The following is a 26,765-nucleotide window of genomic DNA, read 5'->3' as shown; positions in this document are numbered from 1 at the left end:
AATAACGTTCGAACTATTATCTCTTTGTGTGAGTATTTTTACACTTCGACAACTTATTAGAGATCGAATTTACCTTTGGATTATAGTTTGATCTATCGATTTATTTTTTATAACGATGATTAATTTATAATGAAAATTCGATAATTTATAAACATCTTTAAGAATCTAGTGTTTCCTTAAGCTTTCCTTGCAAAAACTCACACTATGCACATCCAACAAAAGCTTTGACCTGACTTCTGTTACCAAGGGACAGAATCAACACCTATGGGGTTTTTCTTCAACAATATAGCATAATTATAATTGAAAAAAAAAACAAATATATGGACAATTTGTAACTAAAACAAAAAACTAACAATTACAACCTGTTGATACCTCTGAAAAACCATTGCATTATATTGGTTTAACTTTTTGTTAAGGGCTTTTGGAGAAAAAACCCACTTCCGGCCATACTCGGATCAATGAAAGTGGTGCAAAAATGAAATCAATCGAGCAGAAATGTCGCAACGTAAGGAAAGAAGATAACATAAATTCATTTTTTTAAGTAAAATTAACCTTCAAGATTGCGTGTTCAGCTCCGTCTTTGATGGCCGGGTACCGACGGCGTGCTTCGGCGGAGAGCGCGCGTAGATCTGACTCCAAAACCGCCATAAAAGCCATCCCCTTCCTCTATATCTATCTATATCTTTGGTCGGTTCGATCGATCGAAATCTTGAACTCAGATTTTTCGCTTACGGATCTTCTTCACTTCGCAAGGAAAAAAGAAGTCAGTTGTCTTGTTTAGTTGCCCTGCACGTGTTCCGTGCAGAGAAGCGTAGAAGAGCAAGGTCTGAACCTAATGGGATCTCGATGGGGTTTGGTTTATTTACTTTGGCGGTTGCAAAACAGATCACAAACATCATATCTTGAAACAAAAATACGTTAAAACAAACCCTAAATTCACAAAGGAATAGATAATATAACAAAACCTAATTTTGTTTTACCTTCTATTAGAAGAAGATGAAGAGGAGGATGGTGGGGCGGTGGTACTACCTCCTCCGCCGCCGCCCTTCCCGCCACCCCCGGAGTAGTTCCTTTGCAAGGCAGCGTTATCGGATCGACCCAATTTTCTGTGCTGTGACGGCTCGTTCTTATCACCCCTTGGTTGATTGATGGACATGTATTCAAACCCTCAAAAAGACCCAATCTTTTTCTTTCCTGAATCAAATTCAATAACGAAAAAAAATTAAAGAAAAATCACCATCCAGATCCCTTCCGATTAAAACAGTGATTAACCATAGCCTATTTTAGCATTACAAAATTCAAGGGAAAAATATGTATTCTTTTCTTTAATTACTTACCAGAAGTAACAAAAAGTATTAAAAAAGGGGGAAGAAAGAGAGAGAAAGAAAGCCAGAGAAAGCTAGGGTTTAGGAATTGATGTGTCGATAGGCGGGAACCATGACAACTATGGCAGAGAAGAAACCCACTTCCGACCATCTCGGATCAACGAAAGTGGTGGAAATGGAGACGGAAACGGAAAAGAAAGCCGGTGAATATTGAAAGGTTTTAAGTAAATATTAACTGATAAAGCTTGAGAAAAGGGGAAAGCAGAGAAATCAATTTTTAGGCCTTAGAAGAGGCCACGTCACTGGACGTGGTTTCTTCTTTAATATATATAAGATTTATCGTATTTCATTTATCAAACCGTATAACACGCTACAACTTATAACGGTTGAGTTATAATTTTAAATGAGTTAGGCTAAAGATTTTTGTAATATGTGGATTGAGTTTTAAGAATATTCCAAATGGTCCAACATGTATACCACCCCATCTCTTAAAAGAAATTAGATAGTTTAATGAATAGAAAGCAACGTGGAGAATGAGGCGTGCAAGGTGGGACTTGTTGAACCGATTGACGACGCTTTCAAGGCTTACCAAAACATCTCTGCTAAAATAAGCGATAAGGGATAAGGCCTGCTTACGTTGAAGCAAAGAAAAAAAGAAACAGAGACCCTCCTCCATGTCCCACATCCCTCCTCCCTCCGACCTTCCTTCATCCTTCTCGGTTCTCATGCAAACAACTTTTTTTTTTCTTTCCAATATAATCTTTTCTTGTTAAGCAACCTCGTTGATCGTTGATCGTGATCGTTGATCGGTGATCGAACACTTCACTCTTTCTTCATACTCACTTTCTCTGCTATTTAAAGCTCCACACTTTTCAATTCGTCACTGCAATTCTCTCTCTCTCTCTCTCTTGTGGGCTGCATGCATCAAATTGAGTTTCTCTCCCGTTTAGGTAATCATTTCTTAAATATAATCATCGGATTTTGCTATTCTTCTGAGCTAATTCTTTACCCATTTTAAGTCAATCGACGATTTTGTAGTTCTGTTCTTTCTGATCATTGAGTAGTCTTGCTTATAATTAATGCAACTCCTTCAATTGCTTGTTTGCATCCGTAATTTTGATTTAGATTTTTCTGAGCCTGGACTTCCCCAATTTAACTTTGGCCTTTATTTTAGTTTGTTAAGCAGAAATCATAAATTGACATTTAGTACATTCCTATCTAGGTATGGTGTTATTTCCCTTTCATTTCATTCTCTAAGTCGCTTATTATTGCCCCTTTTTCTACAAATAGAAGTAATTCATGTTTCACCATAGAAGTTTGATGCGTATTTTTAGTTTTAAAGAAGATGGTGATGGCTACTAGTACACTTGATACTAAATATGCAAAATTTGGAACCTACCTACTAACTTCCTTCTACAGGCAGATTTACTTTTTACATTTTACATTTTCATTAGTGCATATAGCAACATCTATATTTTTTGCCATTATGATGATGAAACCAATATTCATTATGCCATGTTTTGTTTTCTAATGTTAGTGTGGGAATGAGCTGTCGGAGTTAATTTTATCACACACGAGTATCACCTATTAATGCAATTGCAGTTTGTACAGTACAAGCATTCAGAAGCAATAAACTAGACCCCAGAGTTGTACCTCTAATGTTTACTCTCCCATCACAACAATCTCATGTTCTATTTTATGATTACGAAGAGTCTTTCACACATTTGCCTGATACTAAAAAATTCCATTAAATGTCATATGAAGTTAAGCACAAGGCCCCTTTGTCCCAAAATAATTGCAATGTTTATAGGGTCAAATAGGTAAACCAACCAAACGAATCAGGAGATGGAGTTTGTGGAGGGTGGGATGTACATAGATCCAATCTCTAAACTTAAAGAGTAGATTGACCGTTGCCATGAAGTCCTCGGCGTGTGGGAAACAAAATATAAAGTTCCTGAATTTGTGATCATTGAAATTAGGGTCAAATAGGTAGTTTACCTAAAAGTTCCCCGGAAAGGAGTCATTGCAATTAATTTGTGATATCCAAGAATAGAAGTTATTGCAGATATCTTGGGACGTGTAAATCTATGAAGCCAAACAATATAATTACCAAGCTCACAACTTTTCCGTTTTATGAGGAGAAAGAAAGAATTTACGAGGAAAAAGAAAGGACCTGTGGTGATTTGGAACTGAGGGAGTACATAACCAGGTTGATAGAGCAGTACTTAAGTTCTGTTCTCATATGTTTGAAACTGAACATAAACATTCAAGTTTATTTTAGCATAATAAAATATTCATATTCTAAATGAATCTCGGATTCAACTGTGTAAGAGTTCCCAAAAGTTATTGTAAACTATCATAAAACACTTCTGAAAAGATGGTGTACAAAGACTTCCAAGCCTAACTGAAGGAGCGTTGGTGCAGGTTGCAACAGGGTCACCATTTTCGGTTTAAGAAATTTTGATAACCCGTGTAAGTTTACTCTATATGGAGAGGTCTACTGATTTATAGGCAAGAAAAGATAAGGAGAAAACCAAAAAAAATATTGTTATAAATGATGGATATTAGGAATATTCACTTGTGAAGCACCTCACATTTGATGGCAGCATTATCTTGTCTATAGCTGATGCCAAAAATTGCTACATTCTATAAATTTCATCATTTCAATGATCAGTAGAGAAAAAAGAAAAGAAAAACTGAAAACTGGTCCTACGTGTTGCCTCTTATCCAGAGTTCTATAAATAATGATTGCAATGAGATGACTGTACGCTGTTAAAGAATCTGGACTTGTGTTTATGCTTTACTGCTACTTTTTCCAAATGTAACTGAATTTGTTATATGTTCCTTTTCTTGCTTCCCTGTTGTATTGATAGGCCCGTGGAAAGATTTTGAGGGTCCTGTGAACAAGTAATGGGTACAAGCTGTGATCAACGTTCTCCCGTGCTTGGCGTTCTAATCCTGTGTTGTGTTTTGTTCCGATGTTCGGCGACTTTGTGGGAAACAAATGCATTGCTGGTTGTAAATGCTTCTCACACTTCCACAAGGAAGATGCCTGAAAGCCTTTTTGGCATTTTTTTTGAGGTATATATTGTCTTATGGTTGTTATGAACTTCTGAATTTCACTTTTCGGGCTGAAACAAAGTTCTTATTGTGATCTCTTACACAGGAGATCAACCATGCTGGTGCGGGTGGGTTGTGGGCGGAGTTAGTAAGCAATAGAGGTAAGTGCACAAATGTATAGAATAATGTGATATAGTACTCCCTTTGACTAAAAAAAATGCAACATTTTTCTTTTTGACAATGTTTAGCTCCGAAGTTACCTTCTTTCTAATAGCATTTTGTCAGAATCAGAATACTCTCCAAAACAGTCCCCTCCAATGTACCTTAGATGGGCACATATTGTCCCAAAATGTTGAGAAGGGGCTAGCCAGAGTGAGAATATCAATTATCACATAGTGTTGTCCCTAGATTGGTAGAATTTGGCTTCGTTACCATGTGAAAATATGTGGAACCCAATCATATTACTCATCAAAAGAGCCGTTGAGGAGAGAAGGGAGGTTCCAACATATATGAAAGAGAAATGGTCCAAGTCTAGCCCATGATAACATTGGTTTTGGTCTATGGGATTCGTCTATTCCTCATATTAAGTCGCATTTAGATATTTTACTAATTATCAAATAGTTTTTTTTAACTATATTGATATAAATAGATAATTGTAGGTGTTGTCATGTAATTTCTTAAACTAGGTTTTGAATCTGGAGGACAACATTCTCCTTCAATCATCGATCCGTGGTCAATAGTTGGGGATGATTCGTTGCTAAGAGTATCAACAGACTTTTCTTCATGTTTCAAGCGAAATCCCATTGCACTTCGGATGGAGGTGCTTTGTGACAATGATGGGGCCAATGTTTGTCCCGTTGGTGGTGTTGGTATATATAATCCTGGCTATTGGGGAATGGTAAGAATTATAATTCATATTTTTATGTTTTATACGTAATAAATTTCTTATGTAAGTTCAATTTCTTTTCATTCGACCATTTTGTGGAACACATATAAGACTAGTCATTACTACCTCCATTCCCCAAAAAGAAGAATCAACATTGCTTGGCTTTACCCTCCAAAAAGAACTGTTGCTGTTGCATATATCCCAAGAAATTTAAACAGACTCTGATGAAATAGAACTAAAACAGGACTCCCTTGCATGACTTGTAGTTTTACTTCTTCCTTCCCAAAAAAGGAGACTACTTTCCATTCAATTTCTTTATGGCTTGTTCCTTAGGTAATTAAAACTTAGTACTTACCAATATTGTACATACACAAAATAAGGCTTTTCAATTTTCAAAGATAAAATATAACTCTGAAAATAAAAAAGGTGAAAGATGGATTTGTTTCTTGGGACGGATGGTCGATTATTTAACCTACTTTTATGTTTATTTCTTCCAAAAGATTCACTAGTCATGTGGAAATTGTCCTTTTTTTTTCTTTCTTGTAGAATATTGAACAAGGGAAGACCTACAATTTAGTTTTGTATATTCGATCACTGGGACCCATCAATGTCTCAGTGTCATTGACCGACTCCATTGGCATGCAAACACTGGCTAATACAAACATCATGTAAGTTGTATTCATCGTTACCAACTTGGTTAACCTTTAAGACCCTTTCTGGACAATGGAACTTAAAGCACCTCCATATTGTTTTTCCAGAGCAAGTGGCGTACTGAACTGGACAAAGATGGAGGTTAAATTGGAAGCAAACGGGAGCAATCGTAATTCTAGACTACAGTTGAAGACTAATAAAAAAGGAGTCATGTGGTTTGATCAAGTTTCGTTAATGCCCACTGATACATTCAAGGTAAAGTTACTTGTAATGTCCTTGATATTTGTACACTAATATGTTTCCAACCTTTTCAAGAAAAAAAAAGCACATCCACGTTATCAACAATTCCTATTTTTGAATGTTCCATGTTAATTGCATCGTTTCCTCTTGTGTTTGCCCTTTTCTCACGATTGTAAAGTATTGATGGTTTTTACTTTGATCCAGCAAGATCCTATATTTTTGTCATCATGGAAGGGCATTTTAGACATCTGTGTCAGAGTCATCAAATGGTTGAATCATGAGTGACCATCTAAGTTCATGTTGAGTTTATATTTCAGGATATGATTCTAATGGAATTTTTGGTTGGAACAGGGACATGGCTTCCGAAATGATCTATATAAAATGGTTGCAGCTATGAAGCCAGGATTTATCAGATTTCCAGGTAGATATGTTAATTATTTTTGTACGTGTTAGTGTTCTATCTGTAGATGGTGTAGGTACATTAACTAAACCGCACACATTGAGTACAAGATGAAAGAGAATTATCTCTAAATGTAATTAACAAACGAGAACCAAGAAAACATGAAACATGACTTAAAATTAATATTACTACTAGCATCAACATGACTTGCAATAGGACAAGATACTACAGAACAAAATTTCATTGTCCCAAATGGAGCAGAAATTTTTTGTCATACCAAAATATGATGACAAAAAAAGAAGGGGATGGGACTTAATGACTAAATTACGGAACTACCCTGCTTTGATGTATGTATATACATATACACAGAGAGAGAATCAGGTTCATACGAGAACTGTAACCAAATAAGAGAACATAAGAATGGCTGAATCACATGTGATTTCACACTAAAATCATGTGTAAAATCACATGTGATTTATACAACTTTGGCACGATCTGAGGTCGCGGGTCAGGTTGTCCGCTCACCCTTGTTTTGACCTTTTTCGTAATGGCATGTAAAATCACATGTGATTTGGACATTTTCTCGTTTTCTTATTTTGACCTTGTTCTCATTTGATCCTCCCTCTCTCTCTCTTTCTCTTTCTCTCTCTCTCTCTCTCTATATATATATATATATATGATCTAGGACATGAAGCAGTTGATAAGGTTACTCCTTTGTCATACGGGGATCATAAGTTTGAATCATAGGAACAGTCTTTTGTAAGATGCAAGAGAATGGCTGTCTACCCTCCTCGACTTTTGGAAAGCCAGGGAGCCTTGGAGCACCAAGTTTTCTCTTTCTAGCATGTGATCTAGGATGGATGGGTTCAAAAATAAGATTGATGTTGTGAAAGAAATTCCCTATGCAAAGTTACTTATGGAGATCATACTTTTCTTGAAAAAAATGTGCCGTTAGGTGGATGCTTTGTTGAAGGAGAATATCTGAGAAATGCATTTCGCTGGAAGGAAACTGTTGGACCATGGGAGGAGAGACCAGGTCATTTTGGTGATGTATGGTTTTACTGGACTGATGATGGACTTGGGCACTTTGAATTTTTCCAGGTAACAAGATATACATATAATTTCACTTGGACATATTTGATATTTCTTGTCAATTAAACAGCTTTATGCAAATTCCAATAATTTGGTCTTATACAGTTGGCTGAAGATTTAGGTGCATCACCAATATGGGTATTCAACAATGGTAATATGAATCACATGTGTAGAAAATATTTGGATTATAGTCCGAGCTTTATATTGAACTTTTTTTGATTTGGAATCTGAAGGAATCAGCCATCAAGAGTCCGTCGATCCCTCCAACATTATGCCTTTTGTGCAAGTATGTTCTATTACCCTTCTCATTCTATATGCTTGTAAATGATTGAAGGTGGACATATGTGTGTGAACCTGAACCTAGATATATTTATGCATATATATTCAAGTCCGAAATCATAATACGTAACATAGGTAACATGGGCCCTAGCAGTATCTGGTCACGTTAATACCCAATAATTACTTGAATCTCCAATTTATGCATGTGAATTCCCTCTGAATCAAGGTTTCTAAAACTAGAAACCGATAAGTCAGTTTAGAAATTCTAAACAATATGCATGCCATGCCTCTATATGAGATGCAACAACCATCCATATGCACTTGTCCAAACTTTCACACTAGTGAGAATATTAATAAAAACAAACCTGATATTGCTTAAGGCTATACATAGACCTTGCTATTTGAAAAACTCTCAAAGTTGTTTGATCAATGGCGATCCAATTTCATCTTTTGAGACCTTACCAAGACCATGATGAGTGATTGTAAGAAGGTTTTGAGAATATTCTTTTCTGAAAAAAGAAAATTGTTCCTAAGTTTGATAAAAAGGAAAGAGAAATGAAATAAAGGAAAGGAATTCGAAAAGGACATTAAACGCATACTAGAAGGTAAGAAACCTCTAAACTAAATAAAGAAAGTTGACCATCCTAGTGCTTTGCTACCACAAAAACCACATAGTCCTTACGCACAATCTGCTACCCTAGTCAAGCGTCTCCACGGACACCTCATCATAATCATGAAAGTTATCGTAGGTACAGATGATTACTGCATTACGTGTTTTAGCCTAATATCTCCAATTCATTGAAGAGCATTGCTTGCGTGTTAATAGATGATATCATAATCATGTTGTAGTTGAACCCAATTGTGGTACTATTCCATATATATTATGCTCAAAATAAAGTCTTATGAATCCAGGAAGCCCTTGATGGCATTGAGTTTGCTAGAGGTGATCCCAATTCGACATGGGGATCTGTTCGAGCTGCTATGGGGCACCCAGAGCCATTCACACTGAAATATGTTGCTATTGGGAATGAAGACTGTTGGAAGCCACATTATCGTGGTATGCATGTTTTTTTACAGCTAGTGGTGATGTTACTACTTGCTATATAACAAATAATAAACAATAAATTAATCTAATACATGCAGAAAATTACCTTAAATTCTATGCTGCAATAAGAAAAGCTTATCCAGACATCAAAATGATCTCCAACTGCGATGGATCAAACGCACAATTAGATCATCCAGCAGATATGTATGATTTTCATGTAAGATTCTATGGTCAATCTCCTCATTTTATTTGCTGGATATATAGTCCAAATGAAATGATCTTTATTTGCTAATTACTGATATATGTTTTTTGGCTTCAATTTATGTGGTTAGATTTACCAAAATGCAAACACCGTGTTCTCTATGGCTAATACCTTTGATCGTACATCACGTGTTGGCCCGAAGGTTTGCTAATTTTCATTTTCTTTGATACATACATCCGTCCATCATGCTTATATAAAGTTGTGTTTGTGATGATAATTTCAGGCTTTTGTGAGTGAGTATGCTGTGACAGGAGATGATGCTGGGAGGGGAAGTCTTTTAGCAGCACTGGCAGAAGCTGCATTCCTTATTGGCTTAGAAAAGAACAGGTTCCCTGATTCAAACTTACATGTTCTTACATATATCATAACTTACATTTCTTAATCAAATTCCTTGATGTTGAGCAGTAAGTAACAGTTGTATAACAAGGGCGGAATTGTAACTATTTTCCAAATTAGTTAGTCGGTTAGTAATTATAATCACCGGTTGTTCCAAGTTTTTCTTACCTATATGAGCAAAATTCAGTAAAGCAGTGAAATCCGTTAAAGTCCTCACTTTACATAACATTGGAAGTTCAATAAGTGAACTCAATCTTCTTGTAATATAATAATAGAATATATATATATATATATATATATATATATATATATTGACTCAAAGAGATTGTACAACAATTATTTTGACTCAAAGAAAATCCATAATAGGTTCCAAAAGAGAATTTTCCATAGTTAAAATGTACAATAACATCAAAATATTGAAGGGTTTGTTGAGCGCTTAGTTCACATGTTGGAGATGTTACACTGATTCTCACTCTTATTTCTTAAACTCTTCCAAGAAGTAGTGTTCTAACGTTATCGTTATTGCAGTGATATTGTTGAAATGGCAAGCTATGCACCCTTGTTTGTGAATACCAATGACAGACGGTATGATTTTTTCAGTCCCTCCGTGTCTTCTTGTTTAAGTAGATAAGATGCTCCCTCTGTCCCATAAATTTTTAACAAATTTCCATTCTATATTGTCATCATTATAAAGTGTCGAGAATTCCTATATTTTGTGATTATCGTCTCTGCTTCTGTTTGTTCGTTTGTTCACCTGATTGATTGTTGTTTACCTCTAACTCATTTTCTTATTTTCTTTTATGTAAAAAATAAAATTTGAGCAAGCTTTCTCTTTTTTTCACCTATTTAGATTCCAGGTGGGGTATACCGGTTCATTTGGTTTTGTTTGGTTTATATCAAAGTCGAACGTTATGTGCAAAATGAAATATTTGATTATTTCAATGATGAGAAGTGTTTTCTTTTGTTAAGGTGGAACCCAGATGCAATAGTTTTTGATTCTTCTCAGGCGTATGGGACGCCAAGTTATTGGATGCAACACTTTTTCTCAGATTCAAACGGTGCAACGCTTCTTAAGTCAACGCTCCAAGCCAATTCATCTAATTCACTTGAGGCTTCAGCCATTCTGTTTCAAAACCCCATGGACAAGGGAAACTACATGAGAATAAAGGTGAACAACTTATGTGCGCTATCAACATGAAAGTATTTTGGGTTGGTATCATACTCCATCCAATTAATTTGGCTTTTGACTGTCAAAGGAGTAGCTTTCTATTTTCAAAATGGATAGAAAGAGAAACAAAGTTTTCAAGGAAATAATGGCAGAGTACTTTTGGAAACTGAAATGGTGGATCAATCTTGAACTATCAGAAGTACTAGATTCACCTTTAAAACTGGGGTAGATGCGTACTTCCTACCCTACTCTGTGTGGGACTCATTAGGTTGATTGGTTCGGTTTTGGTATTAATTTTTCTCAATAAAACTGGGGTGTATTTATAGCTGATATATTATAGATGATTTACCTTTACAGAAAACAACCTTTTGATCCTTTGCAGTAGAGGAAAGGTATGCATGCCCTTAGTCCTTACAACGAGTAGTGTACGTTTATTTTGGTTTGGTTTGGTTTATATTAAAATGGTTATGATTAAGAAGAAAGATCAACTACTCCCTCCTTTCTCCTTTTTGTCAAACAAGTCGTTTGTAGCATTGAGATCTATTTACAACTTTTTTCGATTTAAAGGGAAACAACAGCATTACCCAACATATTGTAATGGAAAAGCCTTTTAATCTTCAACATAAAGAAGAGATAATTAGGTAAGATTTGAATTCATAAATTGCGTGTTTGACCACAGAAAGTCAGAATGTTTATCTAAATCTGGAGTGGGTTAAGAAAATTACCATATTCTGTTATTTAGGTATGATCTGCATCCTGCTTCCACAAAACTATTCGAGTATGTAAATGTATACTTTTTGGATACTGTTTTTTAGGTTGTAAACTTTGGAAGCAGCCCAGTTGATCTGAAGATAGTGATTGATGGGTTCGATCGTAAGTTATTAGACTCTTCTGGATCAAAAACTGTTCTCTCCTCGACAAACGTTAAGGATGAAAATTCATTTGCAAATCCAGAAAAGGTAGTTGCACAGGTCTTCCTGTTCTGTCTTTTTTTTTTCCATGGAAAGTCTGAAAAGTAAAATCAATGGGAAAAACATAACCAGGATGAGGTAAAGGCTTTGTTTAACAAAATAGATAGTTGATAAACTAGTCAAAGCTAGCCAATAAACTTGACGTCAATATAAAATGATGTAAAAAGATTAGTTGAAAAAGTAATTGGAAAGAAGTCCTTGAAGCTTATTAAAACGTTAGCTATTCAAAAAATTAGCTTATGGCTAACCAAATGGGGCCTTTCAATAAGCAAAAAAAATTATGGTTGCCAAAATGACAATTAACTAAATAAATTTGTGTAATGCAGTGACCAAAACATACTTTCCTTAACTAAGGAAGCTGAACACATATATATTCTTGACGCATGAATCTGGAAACCTATTGATAAATATTCACAAGTGAATCTATTGGCATATGTATGATGCAGGTTTCACCTGTTAAAAGCTTAGTGGAGAAAACTGGGACGAATATGGATCTGGTACTCCTTCCACATTCTTTAACTTGTTTTGATGTATTGATGAAATCGGATATCACACAGATTACAGCAGATGATGATTCGCATGTATCCTCGATGTAAAAGTGTATTTGTATAACAATTATAATTAAAAATAAATTAATGTTCTTCAAGAGAGAGAGAAGTTGTTACCTTTTGATGATGGCAGGATGGGAATGCAAGGTTTTTTGTTGATTTCCAGGTGAGTACAAATGGGTGCAAGGCAGCCATGTATCCAAGCATTTGATACCAGATGAGTCCGAAATTATTTTTTTATTTGGAACACACGAGACACGCCCTGTGGGTTGTACGTGGCTGTCATAATTTTTATTTGGAACACATGAAACACGACACGTTGCTTTCTATATTTTTTTCTTGTCAAATTATTACGCCATCAACAGAATCCCATAAAAACTTTACTTTACTTTTTTATTTATAAAATATAACCTTATTGTTATATAAATTTGAATATATATATATATATATATATATTAGAAGAATACTCGCGTAATATAGCGAGATACATCTTCATTTTAATGTTTTGTTTTATTTTTTTGTCTCTATTGATATAATACGGTTCATGTGGTTTCGATAAAGATAATATTTTTACTTTTAAATAAAAATAAATTTGAAGATGTCATAAAAATTTGAAAAAATATATCGATATTAATATCAAATTAACTATTTAAATGTTTTTGTTTTTTTTAACAATTTCCTTAATTTAATTTAGGTCTTAATAAAGCAATTTATTTTTGGCTTTTATAAAGATATTGGCTTTTATAAAGATAATAATTCTTTTAGAACTCAATGATTATCTTAAATATATTTTAGATTTTTGATATTTAAAATGAGATGTTTATCTTTATTTGATTATGTTTATCTGCAGTTAGTTATACGAATTCAAAAATGGAACTTTAATAAGTTGTACTTATGCACAATTTACTTGTAATCTTAAATTTTAAATAATATGCATTAATATACAGTACTTCATGCATAAAGAATGGTTTTTAAAAGTTTTTTTGTCAAATGTTTTATAATATAGTGTGTGTGTGTGTGTGTATATATATATATATATATATATATATATATATATATAGGGTTGGGTTCACGTAAGAGCAAAGGTTTTTCGTGAGACCACCGATTTATGTTCATTAATCAACTTTATAAGCTAATGATCTAATGGTTTAAAGTTGTACAGTGGCAATTTTGTGATTATTGAGAAGGCTCGTAGCAATTTTGTGATTATTGAGAAGGCTCGTAGCAATTTTGTGATTATTAATGTTTAGATTGTAGATCTAATCCAAGGGTTGAGAATTGCTTTTACGGGTCTCACGAAAAACCCTGGGTCTCACATGATCCAAAGTCTATATATATATATATATATATATATATATATATATTTATATATATCGAGGCAAGTTAATTTGTTAACCTTAATTATTATGTTAACTTTATGAACTGACTATTGATTTTTAAAATAAAGGATTAAGATTAATTATATTATAAATTTAATTTATTAAATGTGTAATCTCACTAACATATGTGAACATAATTGTTAATACTAAGAGTATCAGCGAGGGAAAATTCCATCGCTAGTCCGTCGCTAAAGAGATCTTCCGTTTCGGATCCGTCGCTGATAGTACGTCGGTCAAAAGCTCGTATTCCCTTGCTGATCTGTCACCTAAAGATTCTCTCGCAAACCCGTTGCTGAATTATGTCGTTGATCCGTCAGTCAAAAGCTCGTAGGTAATGCTATCAATGACGAATTTACGAAGGAACCTTTCAACGACGGATCAACGGAGGAACAAATTCAGCGACGGATCAGCGAAGGAACAATTGAGTGACGGATCAGCGAGAGAACTTTCAGCGACGGATTAGCGAGAGAACTCTCAGCGGCGGATTAGCGAGGGAAACTTTCAATGGCGGATCAGCGAGGGACTAGGAGGGACTTTTAGCGATGGATTTTCCCTCGTTAATCCGTCGCTAATGTTTATTAATCTAAAAATAAATAATTTATAATTACATAATTCCTGTATTTATTTATACAAAACCTGACTATAAAATTACAAATTAAAACTAATCAATTCATACAATTAAAATATCATATTCATACAATCTAATGTTCAAAGTCATACAATCTAACTATGGGGAGGTGGGGGAAGGGGGGAAACGTATATTGACTGCCGCATAAACGCAGAAAATGCTCCGATAAGGCGACCTGTTCGGCTAAGGCAGCAGCGTGTCTAGCCTGGTCGGCCTCCAAATCTACCCTTCTCTTCTATTTGGCCTCCATCTCGGCCTGATGGCGTTCCTCCAGAGGTCGCGCCTCTTCCTCTACCCTTGCCAACTTCTATCTCAACTCCGCTACCTGTAAATATTCAATATTCGGCAAAATTAGTAATTTGTTCGCAATGAAAGTAATGAGAAAGTATATAACAATATAACCAACATACCTCCGCTTTTGACTCGTATGATCTCCCGGTGCTACTGCTACATCTACCCGTCATAGCATAAGAGGGATCGTTGGAGGTTCCGAAACCAAAGATGTGGCCCTTCCTCCGTCCTCCGACACTCTGCTCCCATAGAGATGCCTCATCAGGGGGAGGGCTTTCGGTACTAGACTGTGACTCACCCCTAAGCGATTGAAATCGCTCCGATGGTTCACAAAAACAAAAACGGGTGAGGTTATATATGTAGAAATTTCAGCAACATAACGACTGTAAATCAAACATACCTAATATCTGTTTTTAACAATTAAAGCATTCTAATAATACCGATGGTAGCCACATTCTTAATCTATCTACTTAGCCTAACGTTTGCCTAACAGTGGCAGCTCAAACTAATAACATCACTATGTTTATTAAAATATATTACCTTAAACCTACCAAATGTATTTATTAACCAAAGTAATGGTTTTAGAAAACTTACATGATACCTACCAACTTTGAGGTAACTGAATTGAGGAGAATCGGTAGGCGGGTTGGACGAACCTTGATCGAACTTCCACTTCGTGCAGTGAGTGCGCTCAAACACCTTAGTAGCAGTCGACTCACGACCCATTAGTTTTGCCTACATTAGACAATTAGGTTAAGTTGTTAGTAAACATAGAGAACGTATTACATATTAAAAAAAAAGATTATATACTCACCATCTTGTCTCGATGCTATGCAGTACTGATCGATCCCCTGGTGTCTCTAGACGACGCCCCCTCAAACTGTGTGTTCCAATTGGCCCTATTGATCCTGGATTTCATTTTCCAAGGCTCGGTTTCTCAAACCTGTTAAAAACAGAGCACATATATAAGGCGGTACAAAACACATGGCTGTTCAAAAATCTCACAATAGAGATACATACCTGATCAATCATCTGAAGCCAAAACCTCTCTGGGATCCATACATGATGGTGTAATCTAATCAGTGAGAAGTCCTTACCGTCCCATTGCTGAGCACCAGGATAGGCCTGTGCCATGGCCCAGTCATGTGCATCGCTCATCCAATCTAAGTACCTATTGTGCATGGCTTTAGTCCATAAATCACGAACCATGTCATCCAACTCTGGTTCCCACTGGATCTTAGCCTACATAAACAATATTTATATCAATGTAAAAATAATAACCTTATATGTATAATTATATTAAAATATACACCAACCTGAAAGTGTTGGAACATCAAGTCGCTGGCTTCCTGAGGGACTTCCTTCCATCTATGCCATAGACTAGCAAATGAAGACTTGAATATAGCCGTTATCTCGCAGATAACATGGACATCTTTAAACATGTACAATTAAAAAAAATTACAACATAAAAGACATTCATATCATTTAATTTTGTAATACAAAGTCTTATACACATCTACTTACCTGTTGCCTAACAAAGAAATATATTGTCGCTGGCTTGGATGACTGGGTATCGGCATTTCATAGTTGGGGCCTCTCCCCGAACCTGAACCTGTTGAAACTAGGGCCTCCATGGTCACCTCTTGTTCATCTAAATCTCGGAGGGCGATCTCCGTGAACTCAACGATGTCATCAGCGTACGGATCGTCACGCTCGCCAGCAGAGTTGCTGCCTCTACCAGAAATGGGGCTACCATCACTACCATGACGGCCTCTACCGTGCTCTCAGCGTGACATCCCCTGAAAAAATAAACATTAGATTCTATCATGAAAAAAGACAATGACAAATTGCGATTATATGTACAATTGTGAAATAAGCATACAGAAGACAAACTATTCATCAGAAGAATGATCAGATAACATCGGTTCATCTTCATCATTTGAATCATCATCCATGTCATCAAATTCTGGTTCATCCTCGCTATCTTCATTTCCCGTCATATCATCACTATCATCGTCCAATTCATCTCCACCTTCATCTTCATTAATATTATGGAGTACGTTTACCTCCCATGTGGCAAGACGAACATCATTGAGCTTGATTTCCAATGTGAACATTGTATGAGTTACCCTTTCGTTGATTTGAAAAATAATTGTTCTACATCTACATGATCATTGTTTTCAACATCGTTAATCATGTCAGACACTTCATATATGCCACGAGCCTTTGTCTTGACAACCGCCCACCAATCTTTCAAATCCTTTGTCATCGAAGGATATGAAGTATAGTAGACTTGTTATGCATGTGATACTAGAATGAATAGGTCGTCGGATCCAAGTCTAGACTTATATTTGATATACCACAAGGACCGGTCGGAAGTCCTACAAGTGCTACCATTTTGCCAATATTGAACGTAGGCACAACAATTTATTCAACTGTTGTCTCAACTAGTAATCTAAGTGATCAAGGAGTGATCTTACCAGACTTTGTGTCAAGGGAATATTTGGACGGCTCCCTAAAGGCTGTTCAGAATAACATATAAGCACAGATCCTTAGTCTCAAAAGGATGTTGAAGGGGAAGGAGCTAGTAGTCGAAGATCAACTGTCTGTGCCGTCACCACCGCCTGTACCTGATCCTCTGATGGTATAAGAGCAATCGGTGGATGAGCTTAAATCTCTGTTGTATGCCAAGCTGATGTTAACACAAAACCCTGATGCGGCTGATGCATATCTGGTTGGGCTCCTTCGACAGCTTGTTGATGATAACCCCACAGTTAGAGCCTTGGAGTTTTTGGCCTTTCAGGATGTGGTTGCTTCTAACTTCTCAAAAGTTAGTAAGTTAATTACATCTAACACTCAAAGCCCTGAAAAGTTCAATTGATGCCCTCTCCGAACGGGTATCTATCTTAGAAGAGACGTGCCGAGCTCAAGCCACCTCACTGAAACGAAGACATGATGATCCGGACGATCCTGATCATCATGAGGGGGAGAGAAAGAGATAGAGGTTGGCTGAGTCGTCTGGTCGTGTTCAGAGTGTTGAAAGGGAGTTGATCTCTCAAGCAGTTAACATTGAAAGTCCTGACTCGAAAGTAACAAGGGAAAGGACTACATGCTCATTTATTGTTGAAGAAGAGACTATTTTGGAGGCAAATCCAGCGATCGAGCCAATGGTTGAAAAGCCGGCCGAATCCACTGTAGGAACAAGGCTGCTTCTGGATTTGTCGGCCAATGTGGGATTCAACGAAGCTTTTGCTAAAGAACTAGGTGGAGAGCAGGATTTTGGTGAAGACATTGACAATATTGATGGATCAACTGGGATGTATTTTGACTTTGAAGCAGATATTAATGAAGAAGATCATGTCTTCCCATTCTAGGGTGATCATCAAACTTTGCCTGAACCCTCCACTGCATTTGATCTTGGTGCATCTGAAACTCTGAGAGCGGCTTATGATCCAACTGAAATATCGTTTAGAGTACAAGCACATTCTCAAAGCAAAGCGTCTCCCAATCAGCCAAGTTCGGACCAAACATCGAGTCGTCTCAATCAAACAAATTGATGTTCAAAGACTCCTTAGAGTCTGGTATCCTGTATTCACCGTTACACGACAAGATGGAAAGGTCTGGGTGTTTAGCGAAGCTGATTTCTCTAACTTGTATTTAGAAGATCTGGAGCACATGTACCATGAAATATGAAATATGACGGTCAGAAGAGAAGGATTAATTGTGGCTCTTAATGCTATCAAAAGATATATGCGGAGTCATGTCAAGGTATCAATGGTTCTGGAGGCCCGAATCCATTAGTATGGAACATTTTCTTTTCCAAGTGAAATCCCCTAGACTAATCCTTTATATTGGAATGGTTGAAGAGTCAAATGGTTTGGAAATTCCTCATGAGGGGATGAATCGAGAGAATTTTGAATGATATTCAAATGGGTCTAGAAGACAATCAGAAGATTATTAATCTGAAAAGACCAGATCAAGAGCTTGATGATATTGAAGGTTATCCGTTGTATATTGTTCTTGAAGAACCGAAGTTCGGGGTAATATATAGTGCTGAAGGTCGGATAAAGAAGTTTATGAGGTTCAGCGAGCTGAATAAATACAGTGATGGCATTATATGGATGGTGAGACGGGCGCTTGAGACGAGGAAAACTAACAATGATAGAGCTGCGGAGTCTGAAAGAATGAGTCCGAAGGATAGGTATCTGCTGATCAATGCTTTAGACTTGCTTGATGAAAAATTGCAGTATCAGAGTGCACTAAGGAGGATAGAGACACTACTCGGGCTTAGAAAGACAAGATTTACAAGGTGTCGATCTTGAATCCAAAGGGGAAGATTGTTGGGTTCAAGAATGTGCTTTAAAGTTGTATTCAAGTTCTCCCTTTGTAATATTTTTGTAATAGTTATCATTTACTATTTCCTTTGTATAAATAGTTTTAGCTCTCTTAATTGTCATTAGTTCAGTTCATAATTATGATTAGAGTTGTTAATCACTTGTACTTTCTCTCAAGAAATTCAATATCATATTTGGTGAAATTCTCTCTCTACTCAATCTTGATTCAAGTTCTTGAACAAGTATTCTGATTTGTATGATTTTGGGAACATCATCTTTCTTCGGCACCGCAAAGCTTTGAGCATAGATAAAATTCTTAGGATTCACAATAAAACCCGAGATTATCATTTAGAGTATAAGCATTTTCTTAAAGCAAAGCGCTTCCCAATTAGCTAAGTACGGACCAGGCATCGCATTGTCTCCATCAAACAAATTGATGCCCATAAATTCTTTAGAGTTTGGTAATTTACTATTACAAGACATGATGGAAAGGTCTGGACGTTCGGTGAAGCTGACTTCCCGAATCTCCATTTAGAAGATTTAGAGCACATGTATCACGAACTACAGAATCTGACTGTAAGAAGAGAAGGAGCAGTTATTGCTCTTGATGCTATCAAAAGATATATGTGAAGTCATGTCAAAGTATCAATGGTTCTTGATATCCAAATGGGTCTTGAAGACAAACTAGAGGATCATTAATTTGAAAAGACCAGACCAAGAACTTGAAGATATTGAAGGCTATCCTCTATATATTATTCTTGAAGATCTAGAGTTTGGTGTGGTGTATAGTGCTGAAGGTTTGATAAAGAAGTTCATGAGATTCAGTGAGTTGAACAAGTACAGTGATGGTACTATAAGGATGGTGCGTCGGACGCTTGAGACGATCAAAGCTGACAACGATAAAGCCGCAGAATCGGAGAGAATGAGTCTGAAGAAGAGGTATCTACTGATCAATGCTCTGAACCTGCTTGATGACAAATTGCAATACCGGAGTGCTTTAAGGAGGCTTGAGACACTGCTTGGGCTAAGAAAGTCAAGATTCACAATGTCTCGAACTTGAATCCAAAGGGGGAGATTGTTGGGTTCAAGATTGTGCTTAAAAGATTGTATTCAAGTCCTTCCATTTGTAATTGTTTTGTAATAATTAGCTTTACTATTTTCCTAGTATTAATAGTTTTTAGCTGGTTAATTGTAATTAGTTTTATGCTAATCACTTTGTAATTCTCTCAAGAAATATCATTCTCAAGCTTGGTGAAAAATCTCTCTCTACTCTCAAATTGTGTTCTTGAAGATTTATCTGATTGTGATTGATTATTGGGATTAACACTTTGATTAGTACATAATTCTTTATTCTTTGATTATGTGAATCTGTAAACTTGTTCTTACAGATCTTCATTCATTTCTCCCAATGATTTTGAATAATTTGTTTGGTACATCACTCCTTGTTGATTGTGCTTAATCGCTACATTTTTCTTGATCAATTTTTCATCTGATCGTATGTGCATAAATGTAATAATAATCTTGATTAATCGTTTGTGATCAAATGAGCTTACACTGTTAATTTTAGGAGGGACTGGGTGCTTCACTAAAATACCTCTATGGACTATCAGATCTGATAGCCCTACCCACGAGGACATCCATATCGGAGTGAGCTTAAATGCAAAATGGGTTTGTATGCAAAGCTTAAAATGAAAATGAGAGGGGTAGTTGTTGTGAGCTAAAAGAATTGATGAGAGTTGTGTCAGAATTAAAAGATTAAAAGAATCTTGTTCTATCCTCTATAATCCGGGCAATCCACGAAATCTATTAGTTCTCAATTCTTTGGAGACTAGTATTGAAAAAGGCAAAGCCCAGACCAATTCTTGTCACAACCCCACCAGCTACTCATTTATCTCTCAAAAGATAAGTGTTTCAATAACACTTGGAGCACGCAACTCATAATATATCAGTTTCTCATTTGGAGAAAATTGATATTGAAAAAGAAGGATATATGTCCCCCCTTCAAGTCTTTTTGATCACGAATTGAGTCTGATAAATTTGTGTAGTCCACACTGTGTATCTTTTTGAGCCTAATTTGAAGCATTTGTTTCTTTATTCTTTTTCACTACACATATTTTACAAAATATTTGTTATTTTGCTATAACATTCATAGATATGCTTTTTCTAAGCTATCGATGATTGAATGGAAGTCTTGGTGAGATGAACTTTAAAAAGTCTCATATATGAAGTACATTTGTTGTATTGAATATATTTGTTATATTCACCGGCCAATCTTTTTATAAGATTGAAAACAAATTCATATGTTGAATTTGGTTATTTCCTTAATGTTCATAGTCTGAAAAGATTATACAGACGAATTTGAAAAGATTTGCTTACAATTTTTACGAATTGACGACATACGTTAAAGATTCATTTATTTTGGTGTATGATGTAAATGCTCCTCATTTCATCATAAGGGGGAGTAATATATAATGAATGAAAATTTCTACATCAATTCTGAAGATCAGGAATTTATAACGGATTCAAGGAATGTTTGTGATGGATGATTGTTGATTATTGCTGATTTTTCTATGCTACAATGTTTGAGGAGGAGTTGAATGTGAAGATCTCATCTTAACAAAGTTTTACTAGAAGATATTTCAAGTGAGGAGAATGTTATATCTATTTTGTTGAATTTTGTTTTCGGGAGAGAATGTTTCGTCTTCAAAAGGAAGAATGTTAAGAATGTTTCTGAAGAAGTTCATTGAAGATCATATCTTGAGATTTATTTCTGAAGACTGTTACTGTTTCAGTTCTTCATTAAAAGGAGAGATTTAAAGTGAAAAGAGAAGATTGTTTTTGTTCTACATTCGAGGGGGAGAATGTTTGGAATATTTTTTCAAGTGAAGATTGTTTGAAGAACATCAAGGGAAGATTGTTAGAAGATTGAATGGAACATCAAAGATTCAAAAGGGATTCAAAGTGTACAAATTCTTTCAAGCATGAATCCAAAGGGGGAGAATGTTAGGATTGAAATTTAGAGTTTTAATTGTATTCATTCTTGAAAGATTGACTTTGTATTTTTTGTATTTGACTTTGACTTTTGTATTTTGTCTTGACCTATAAATAGGTTTAGTTTAGTGAGTTTTGTGTTGAGGAGCTTAATTGTCATAATCCTTGTGTATTAGAGCTTTAATGAAATAATACATACATTGACCATTTGACTTTTTCTCTCAAGTATCATCACATTGAAGATTGCCATTTATCTTGTTCTTGATGAAGATTTGAAGATTGATTGAACTTTGGGACACACAACGGTTGACCAATGTGAACAGAACCTTCCATATTGGAGGTAGAAACTGGCGCTAGTATTGGGATGGGTACCTGATCTGTTGATTGTACCCCAACATCTTGAGAAACACAACTAGTTTGTCCCCTGTTGGGAGTGGTGCATACTCCTCCAGTCCAAGATCCGTCTTCGTTGGTAGTTGAAGAACGTGGGAAAATAGTTATCTTGAGATACGTACGTTACCTACTCATTACTTGCAGAGAGATAATATTCACCAACTATTCCCCGTTGGGATTCTGTCGCTTCACAGGTTTGCCAAATTTTGTTAATGAAGACTTCAGGAACGACGTCGTCAACGTTGGTGAGTGCAGGGTTTAGGAAGTGGTGGTGGAGAATGTTCATGATTGGGTGATACTTGGAATCAAAGTTGTCCAAGATTAGGTACAAGGCGTAGTTGTTCGGTTTCAAAGGAAGAGGTACCACATTGTGGTTCGTCCCCTCAGTTGATTTGAGAGTAGTGGTGTGGGTTTGGGAGATATTGGGTTCTGAGGAAGACATTGTTGTTGCAGGTTCATGGTTTTCGAGAAGAAGAAACTGTTTTAGGGTTTCAAAAACTTTTTAGGGCTTTTAGCGTTTAGCAAGGAAGATCTTTGGAGAAGATTTTAATTTGAGTCCTTTTATGGTTTTAGAATAGGTTTGATGAAAAACTTACTTGAAATATTTGGAATCTTGATGAACATGGATGACTTGCAGGGTTCTGGAAAGGTAGGGTTATTCAAGATATTCTTGATTGCAGGTTTGAAGGTCTTCAAAGTTCTTGAGAGCAATTTGGGTATTTTGAAGGCGTAAAGGAAATAGAATTGGAGATAATCACTCCTTTAAATAAGGGTTTTATTTTAGAGTACTTGAGTTATTATCAGCCCTAAGCATCGATTACTAAAGGGTTTTATGGCAGAACCTGTGGGTGAAGCCACGTGGCTTGATAAGCTGCACGTTCCACCTCCCTTATTTGAAAAATTAGGGATACAGGCAGTGACCTTTCGTAAATGATTGTTGGTCCCGTTAGGGTCTACAAGATGTGTATAACAGTTTGTAGAAGGGAGGGGGATGAATACAAACACAGTAAACTTTTCAAACTTAAAAAGTATATTGATAAAGAAGGATCAATACAAATTTTACAAGATTGTTTGTGGAAAGATAAGGTAAAGATAACCTATCTAAACAATCAAAGTTACACACTAATTCTTAGCAAAGAGAAATGATTTGATGTTTAAGACTTAGAAGAAAGTAAGTTCTTTCCGGGTAAGAACTATTTAGAATACTTAAAAGAGATTCTAACTTGCTTTTGAAGATAAGCGTATTGTGTTCTTACATGTGTGTTCTTTTAAGTATGAACGTAAGAGTTAAGTATGAATGCACATTTAATGCAATGTAGTAGGGTTTGAACACGCGTCAAGCCTTTAGAGAAAGACTTGTCCTTTGTTACAGTGAATAGTACAAAATCCTATTCATGAGAAGACATCCTTTCATGGAGTTGGTGGGTAGTAGAATCAACTAATCGGCTCCGTCCTGTACTATGCTCTAGAAAGGGTATGGGTTTGTTCTTTGTGTGTGTAAGGACAAGAAAAAAACAACATTGCTTAACAAGCTTCATTTGATCGTTGAATGCTGGAATAACTTGAACGTCTCTTCAGCATTCGTTGAGGCTTGAGCAGTCTTCACATATGTGTAGACCAGGTCGTAATCAATAATTACTGCTTCAGATCACGAACTTGCTAGTCTCTAATCTTCAGTTTCAGTCTTCGACTTTCGTTAAAGGTTATTTGGTGTGAGTTTTGTCTTCTTGAAGTATCGCTGTCACTGATGGATTTACATTACATGTTCTCAGCGATCACTAAACAGACTCAATGATGATCATTGGAACTAAAAGACAGAAACATAAATACTTCGTATAAGAAAAAAGGGATTATCATCAAATTACTGAGAGAGAGGATCAACAATCTCCCCCTATTTGATGATAACAAGGAAACATAAAGAAGATTGTCTTATCAAATAACAATAAAGAAAAGTTACATATAAAGTTCATGTCCCTTTTAACTGTTTTGGGATCTTTTTCAGTGAGCCAGTCTTTACTTAGAAATCTTTCTTAAGTTATAAGTCTAAGAAAAATTAAAAGAAGGGAAACTGAAAATGAAAGCATGTTCACTGACTTATAGATTGTCGGTGAATGTAAGAGTAACACTAACTCATAGACTTGTGTTCCTATTACTCTTCTCAAGGATCTTTTTCTATGATGCACAAAAATACTTATATTAATTTCAAAGGAAATATTACAAGAGGTTCAGTACATGTCTAAACTTACAAAATATAAGAATAATCACTGAAAGTAGACATAGAATACAATTTACAGTGAATGGACAATATTACAAGGGAAAGAAACTAGTCTAAGTTGCTCAGGTTAATGAAACTTGGTACATTTTCTCCAAGCTCCTTTCGACGTAGAAAATCCCTTCTTATCTTTCGGTCCAGCAGTTCACCTTTGAAGTCATCATCTAGCCAGAACCTGAGATATCCGAGGTGTTCCATAGGGCATAGATGTAACTCAGACATTCTTTGAAATCTCACTTCACCTTCATAGTCAAGGAATATAAGTCCTAACTCAGGTTTACCATGCATAGTGTTGGGTACATAAGGACCGTTCGCTGGCAGTGAGAGATTCAACATAGAGAGGTCTGGCTTCTTCGAAGCCTTCAAGACTTCTTTCAAGGAGAAATTTGTTTCATGTTCGTTCCTCAAGGATGGTCCATTATTAGGGCTTGAAGGTCTTTTTCTTCTTTCTCCTTTCTTCAACGTAGGCATTTTAGGGACTACAACATATCTGGACACCTTCTTGATCAACTTGTTGATGATGTCTTCGATAATCATCTTATGTATGGACTTTGAGCGCTGAATGGATTGTCAGATCTCCAGCCATTTGCTATAGCCATATTCGCCAAGGTAAGAAGGATACTTGATCCCACGGCCTCGAGATTATCCTTAGTGATGAGCATGGAGAGCAGCATCCCACTGTCTTTTGATCGTCCGTTGATGCTAACGCTCTTGATCGGGTGAGTGCTAATCCTCTTATTGATACAAGCTTCGCTCCAGCGCTTGTACTTTTTGGCCAGCTTCAGGTTCTTCTCACGTTCAGTTTCTGCAATAGATAGAAGCTTAGCCTGGGCCTGGATAGCGTTCACCATCTTTTTGGATTTTTTCTTGAGAAAATTTTTTGTAACTAGAGACTTGGCAAGCTTTAAGCTGTCCTCAGTCTGCTTCTTTTGGATAGCAAGTTATTTCTCAGCTCTTAGGGCCTCGAGCCTTTCAGCTTCTGTCAGGAAGTCGAACTCGCCACAACTAGAGGTACGAAGAGGGATTTTTACTCTAGTTTGGTCAAGTGACTCCCTGAGCTGAGTCATCTGCTGGTCGGTAGGAGTGCTGGGGGTTAGGTTCTCAAGGACCCATTCCTCCAGCCGACAACAGGTAGTAGAGGGAATATCAAGTTGGTACAGGGAAGTGACGATTACTTGAGATGAGGAATCTTCATACAAAGGTTCAGGAGGATTGAATAGTACCTTAAGATTCCTTTCTTCAGCGTTGCCTTTGCCTTTCGACTTAGGGCCCTGGTTCGGTTATGGTGCAACCTCTTCTTCCCTTTGCTCCCCCTGCGATGCAGAATCCCTAAGAGCAACTTCTTTGGTGGCAATAGTGGGACGCTGGTACTGGATGGTGAAGTCGTCTTCGTCGTCATAATCATTGTCGTCATCCAGGTCACTGCCGGAGTCAGGGACAAGAATCTGGTGTAGGGCACCACTTTCTCCCTCTGACGCTTGTTCAGCTTCAGCGCCAGGTCGTCGAAGATGACGACATCATAGTTGATCGGGCGACATTGGATCACTAAGACGCCAATGGTGAGGGCGAATCTGGAAGCCGATCCTGGCCACCAGTCTTTCCACCTATGCTTTAGATGAAGTGCGAGAACAAGTATTGCCACACCGCTGACATGCGGCTCTTCTCAGTCTTTGACAGTGACTTGAGGAGCTCGCTGGAGTCCTTCTTCATTGGCCATTGGTAGCCACTGTCATTGAGGTAGGCGATGATCTCAGCAGTGGAGGGTTCGCTGGCAAAGGGACCCTTTGGGAATCGAACTGCATGCCTTAGAGTGGTCACACCGAAGCTAACAGTCATCCTATTGAAGGTGAAAGAGATTTTCTCCACCTGATGACCGTTCTTATCTTCCTCTTGCACCACTTCAATAGTCATCCAGAACTGCTGAAGGGCCTCCCTAACCTTGACAGGCTCATGGTTGAGACCATAGGAGATTGGGGACATGCAAAGGAAGGCAACAACATCCTCGTAGATGGTTTTGTTAGTGGGAATGTCCAACAAGGCAATGTGTTTATTGGCCTTGAAGGAGATGTCTTCCACAGTAAAGTTCACATTCTTGGCAGCCATTTTCTATTTTTGGTAAGGAAATAAGAAGGAGAAAAACAGTTTGTATTAGTAGTCCAAGATTTATTGTGATCTTTTTAAGTATTAGAACAATAAAACTTCTTTTGAAAAATC

At 36.6% G+C, this 26,765-nt stretch overlaps 2 protein-coding genes across 4 annotated transcripts in view; one reads left to right on the top strand and one right to left on the bottom strand.

Moving 5' to 3' along the window:
* LOC112507690 overlaps nt 1–692 on the bottom strand; it is a 5,364-nt gene extending 4,672 nt beyond the window's left edge. Inside the window, exon 1 of the mRNA XM_025112354.1 lies at nt 553–692. The gene's annotated coding sequence lies outside the window, so the exon portion shown is untranslated. The remainder of the gene's footprint in view (nt 1–552) is intronic.
* Nucleotides 693–1,969: 1,277 nt separating this feature from the next.
* Nucleotides 1,970–12,365, top strand: LOC112508239 (alpha-L-arabinofuranosidase 1-like). 3 transcript variants are annotated; one of them, XM_025113033.1, is made up of 19 exons: nt 1,970–2,275; nt 2,500–2,547; nt 4,199–4,406; nt 4,492–4,546; nt 5,072–5,283; nt 5,818–5,939; nt 6,030–6,177; nt 6,514–6,583; nt 7,518–7,663; nt 7,760–7,805; nt 7,888–7,940; nt 8,846–8,990; nt 9,077–9,195; nt 9,311–9,382; nt 9,464–9,567; nt 10,105–10,161; nt 10,546–10,744; nt 11,560–11,703; nt 12,162–12,365. In XM_025113033.1, the coding sequence occupies exons 3-19, from the start codon at nt 4,236–4,238 to the stop codon at nt 12,309–12,311; spliced, it is 2,013 nt and encodes a 670-aa protein (XP_024968801.1). In that variant the 5' UTR covers nt 1,970–2,275; nt 2,500–2,547; nt 4,199–4,235; the 3' UTR covers nt 12,312–12,365. The 3 variants fall into 3 exon arrangements, with proteins under 3 accessions (XP_024968801.1, XP_024968800.1, XP_024968802.1); XM_025113032.1 differs by lacking the exon at nt 2,500–2,547; XM_025113034.1 differs by lacking the exons at nt 1,970–2,275; nt 2,500–2,547 and adding an exon at nt 3,641–3,797.
* Nucleotides 12,366–26,765: the final 14,400 nt, after the last annotated feature.

This window comes from Cynara cardunculus, assembly GCF_001531365.2.
Source record: "Cynara cardunculus var. scolymus isolate 2C chromosome LG 2, CcrdV1, whole genome shotgun sequence".
Lineage (NCBI taxonomy): Eukaryota > Viridiplantae > Streptophyta > Magnoliopsida > Asterales > Asteraceae > Cynara > Cynara cardunculus.
This window is presented reverse-complemented; position numbering and strand designations above follow the sequence as displayed.

Coding starts and splice junctions, on each gene's coding strand:
- LOC112508239 (XM_025113032.1), top strand. CDS start 4,236: ATGGGTACAAGCTGTGATCAACGTTCTCCCGTGCTTGGCGTTCTAATC. Junction 7,806..7,887: donor AATATGGGTATTCAACAATG/GTAATATGAATC, acceptor TGGAATCTGAAG/GAATCAGCCATCAAGAGTCC. Junction 11,704..12,161: donor CATTTGCAAATCCAGAAAAG/GTAGTTGCACAG, acceptor TGTATGATGCAG/GTTTCACCTGTTAAAAGCTT.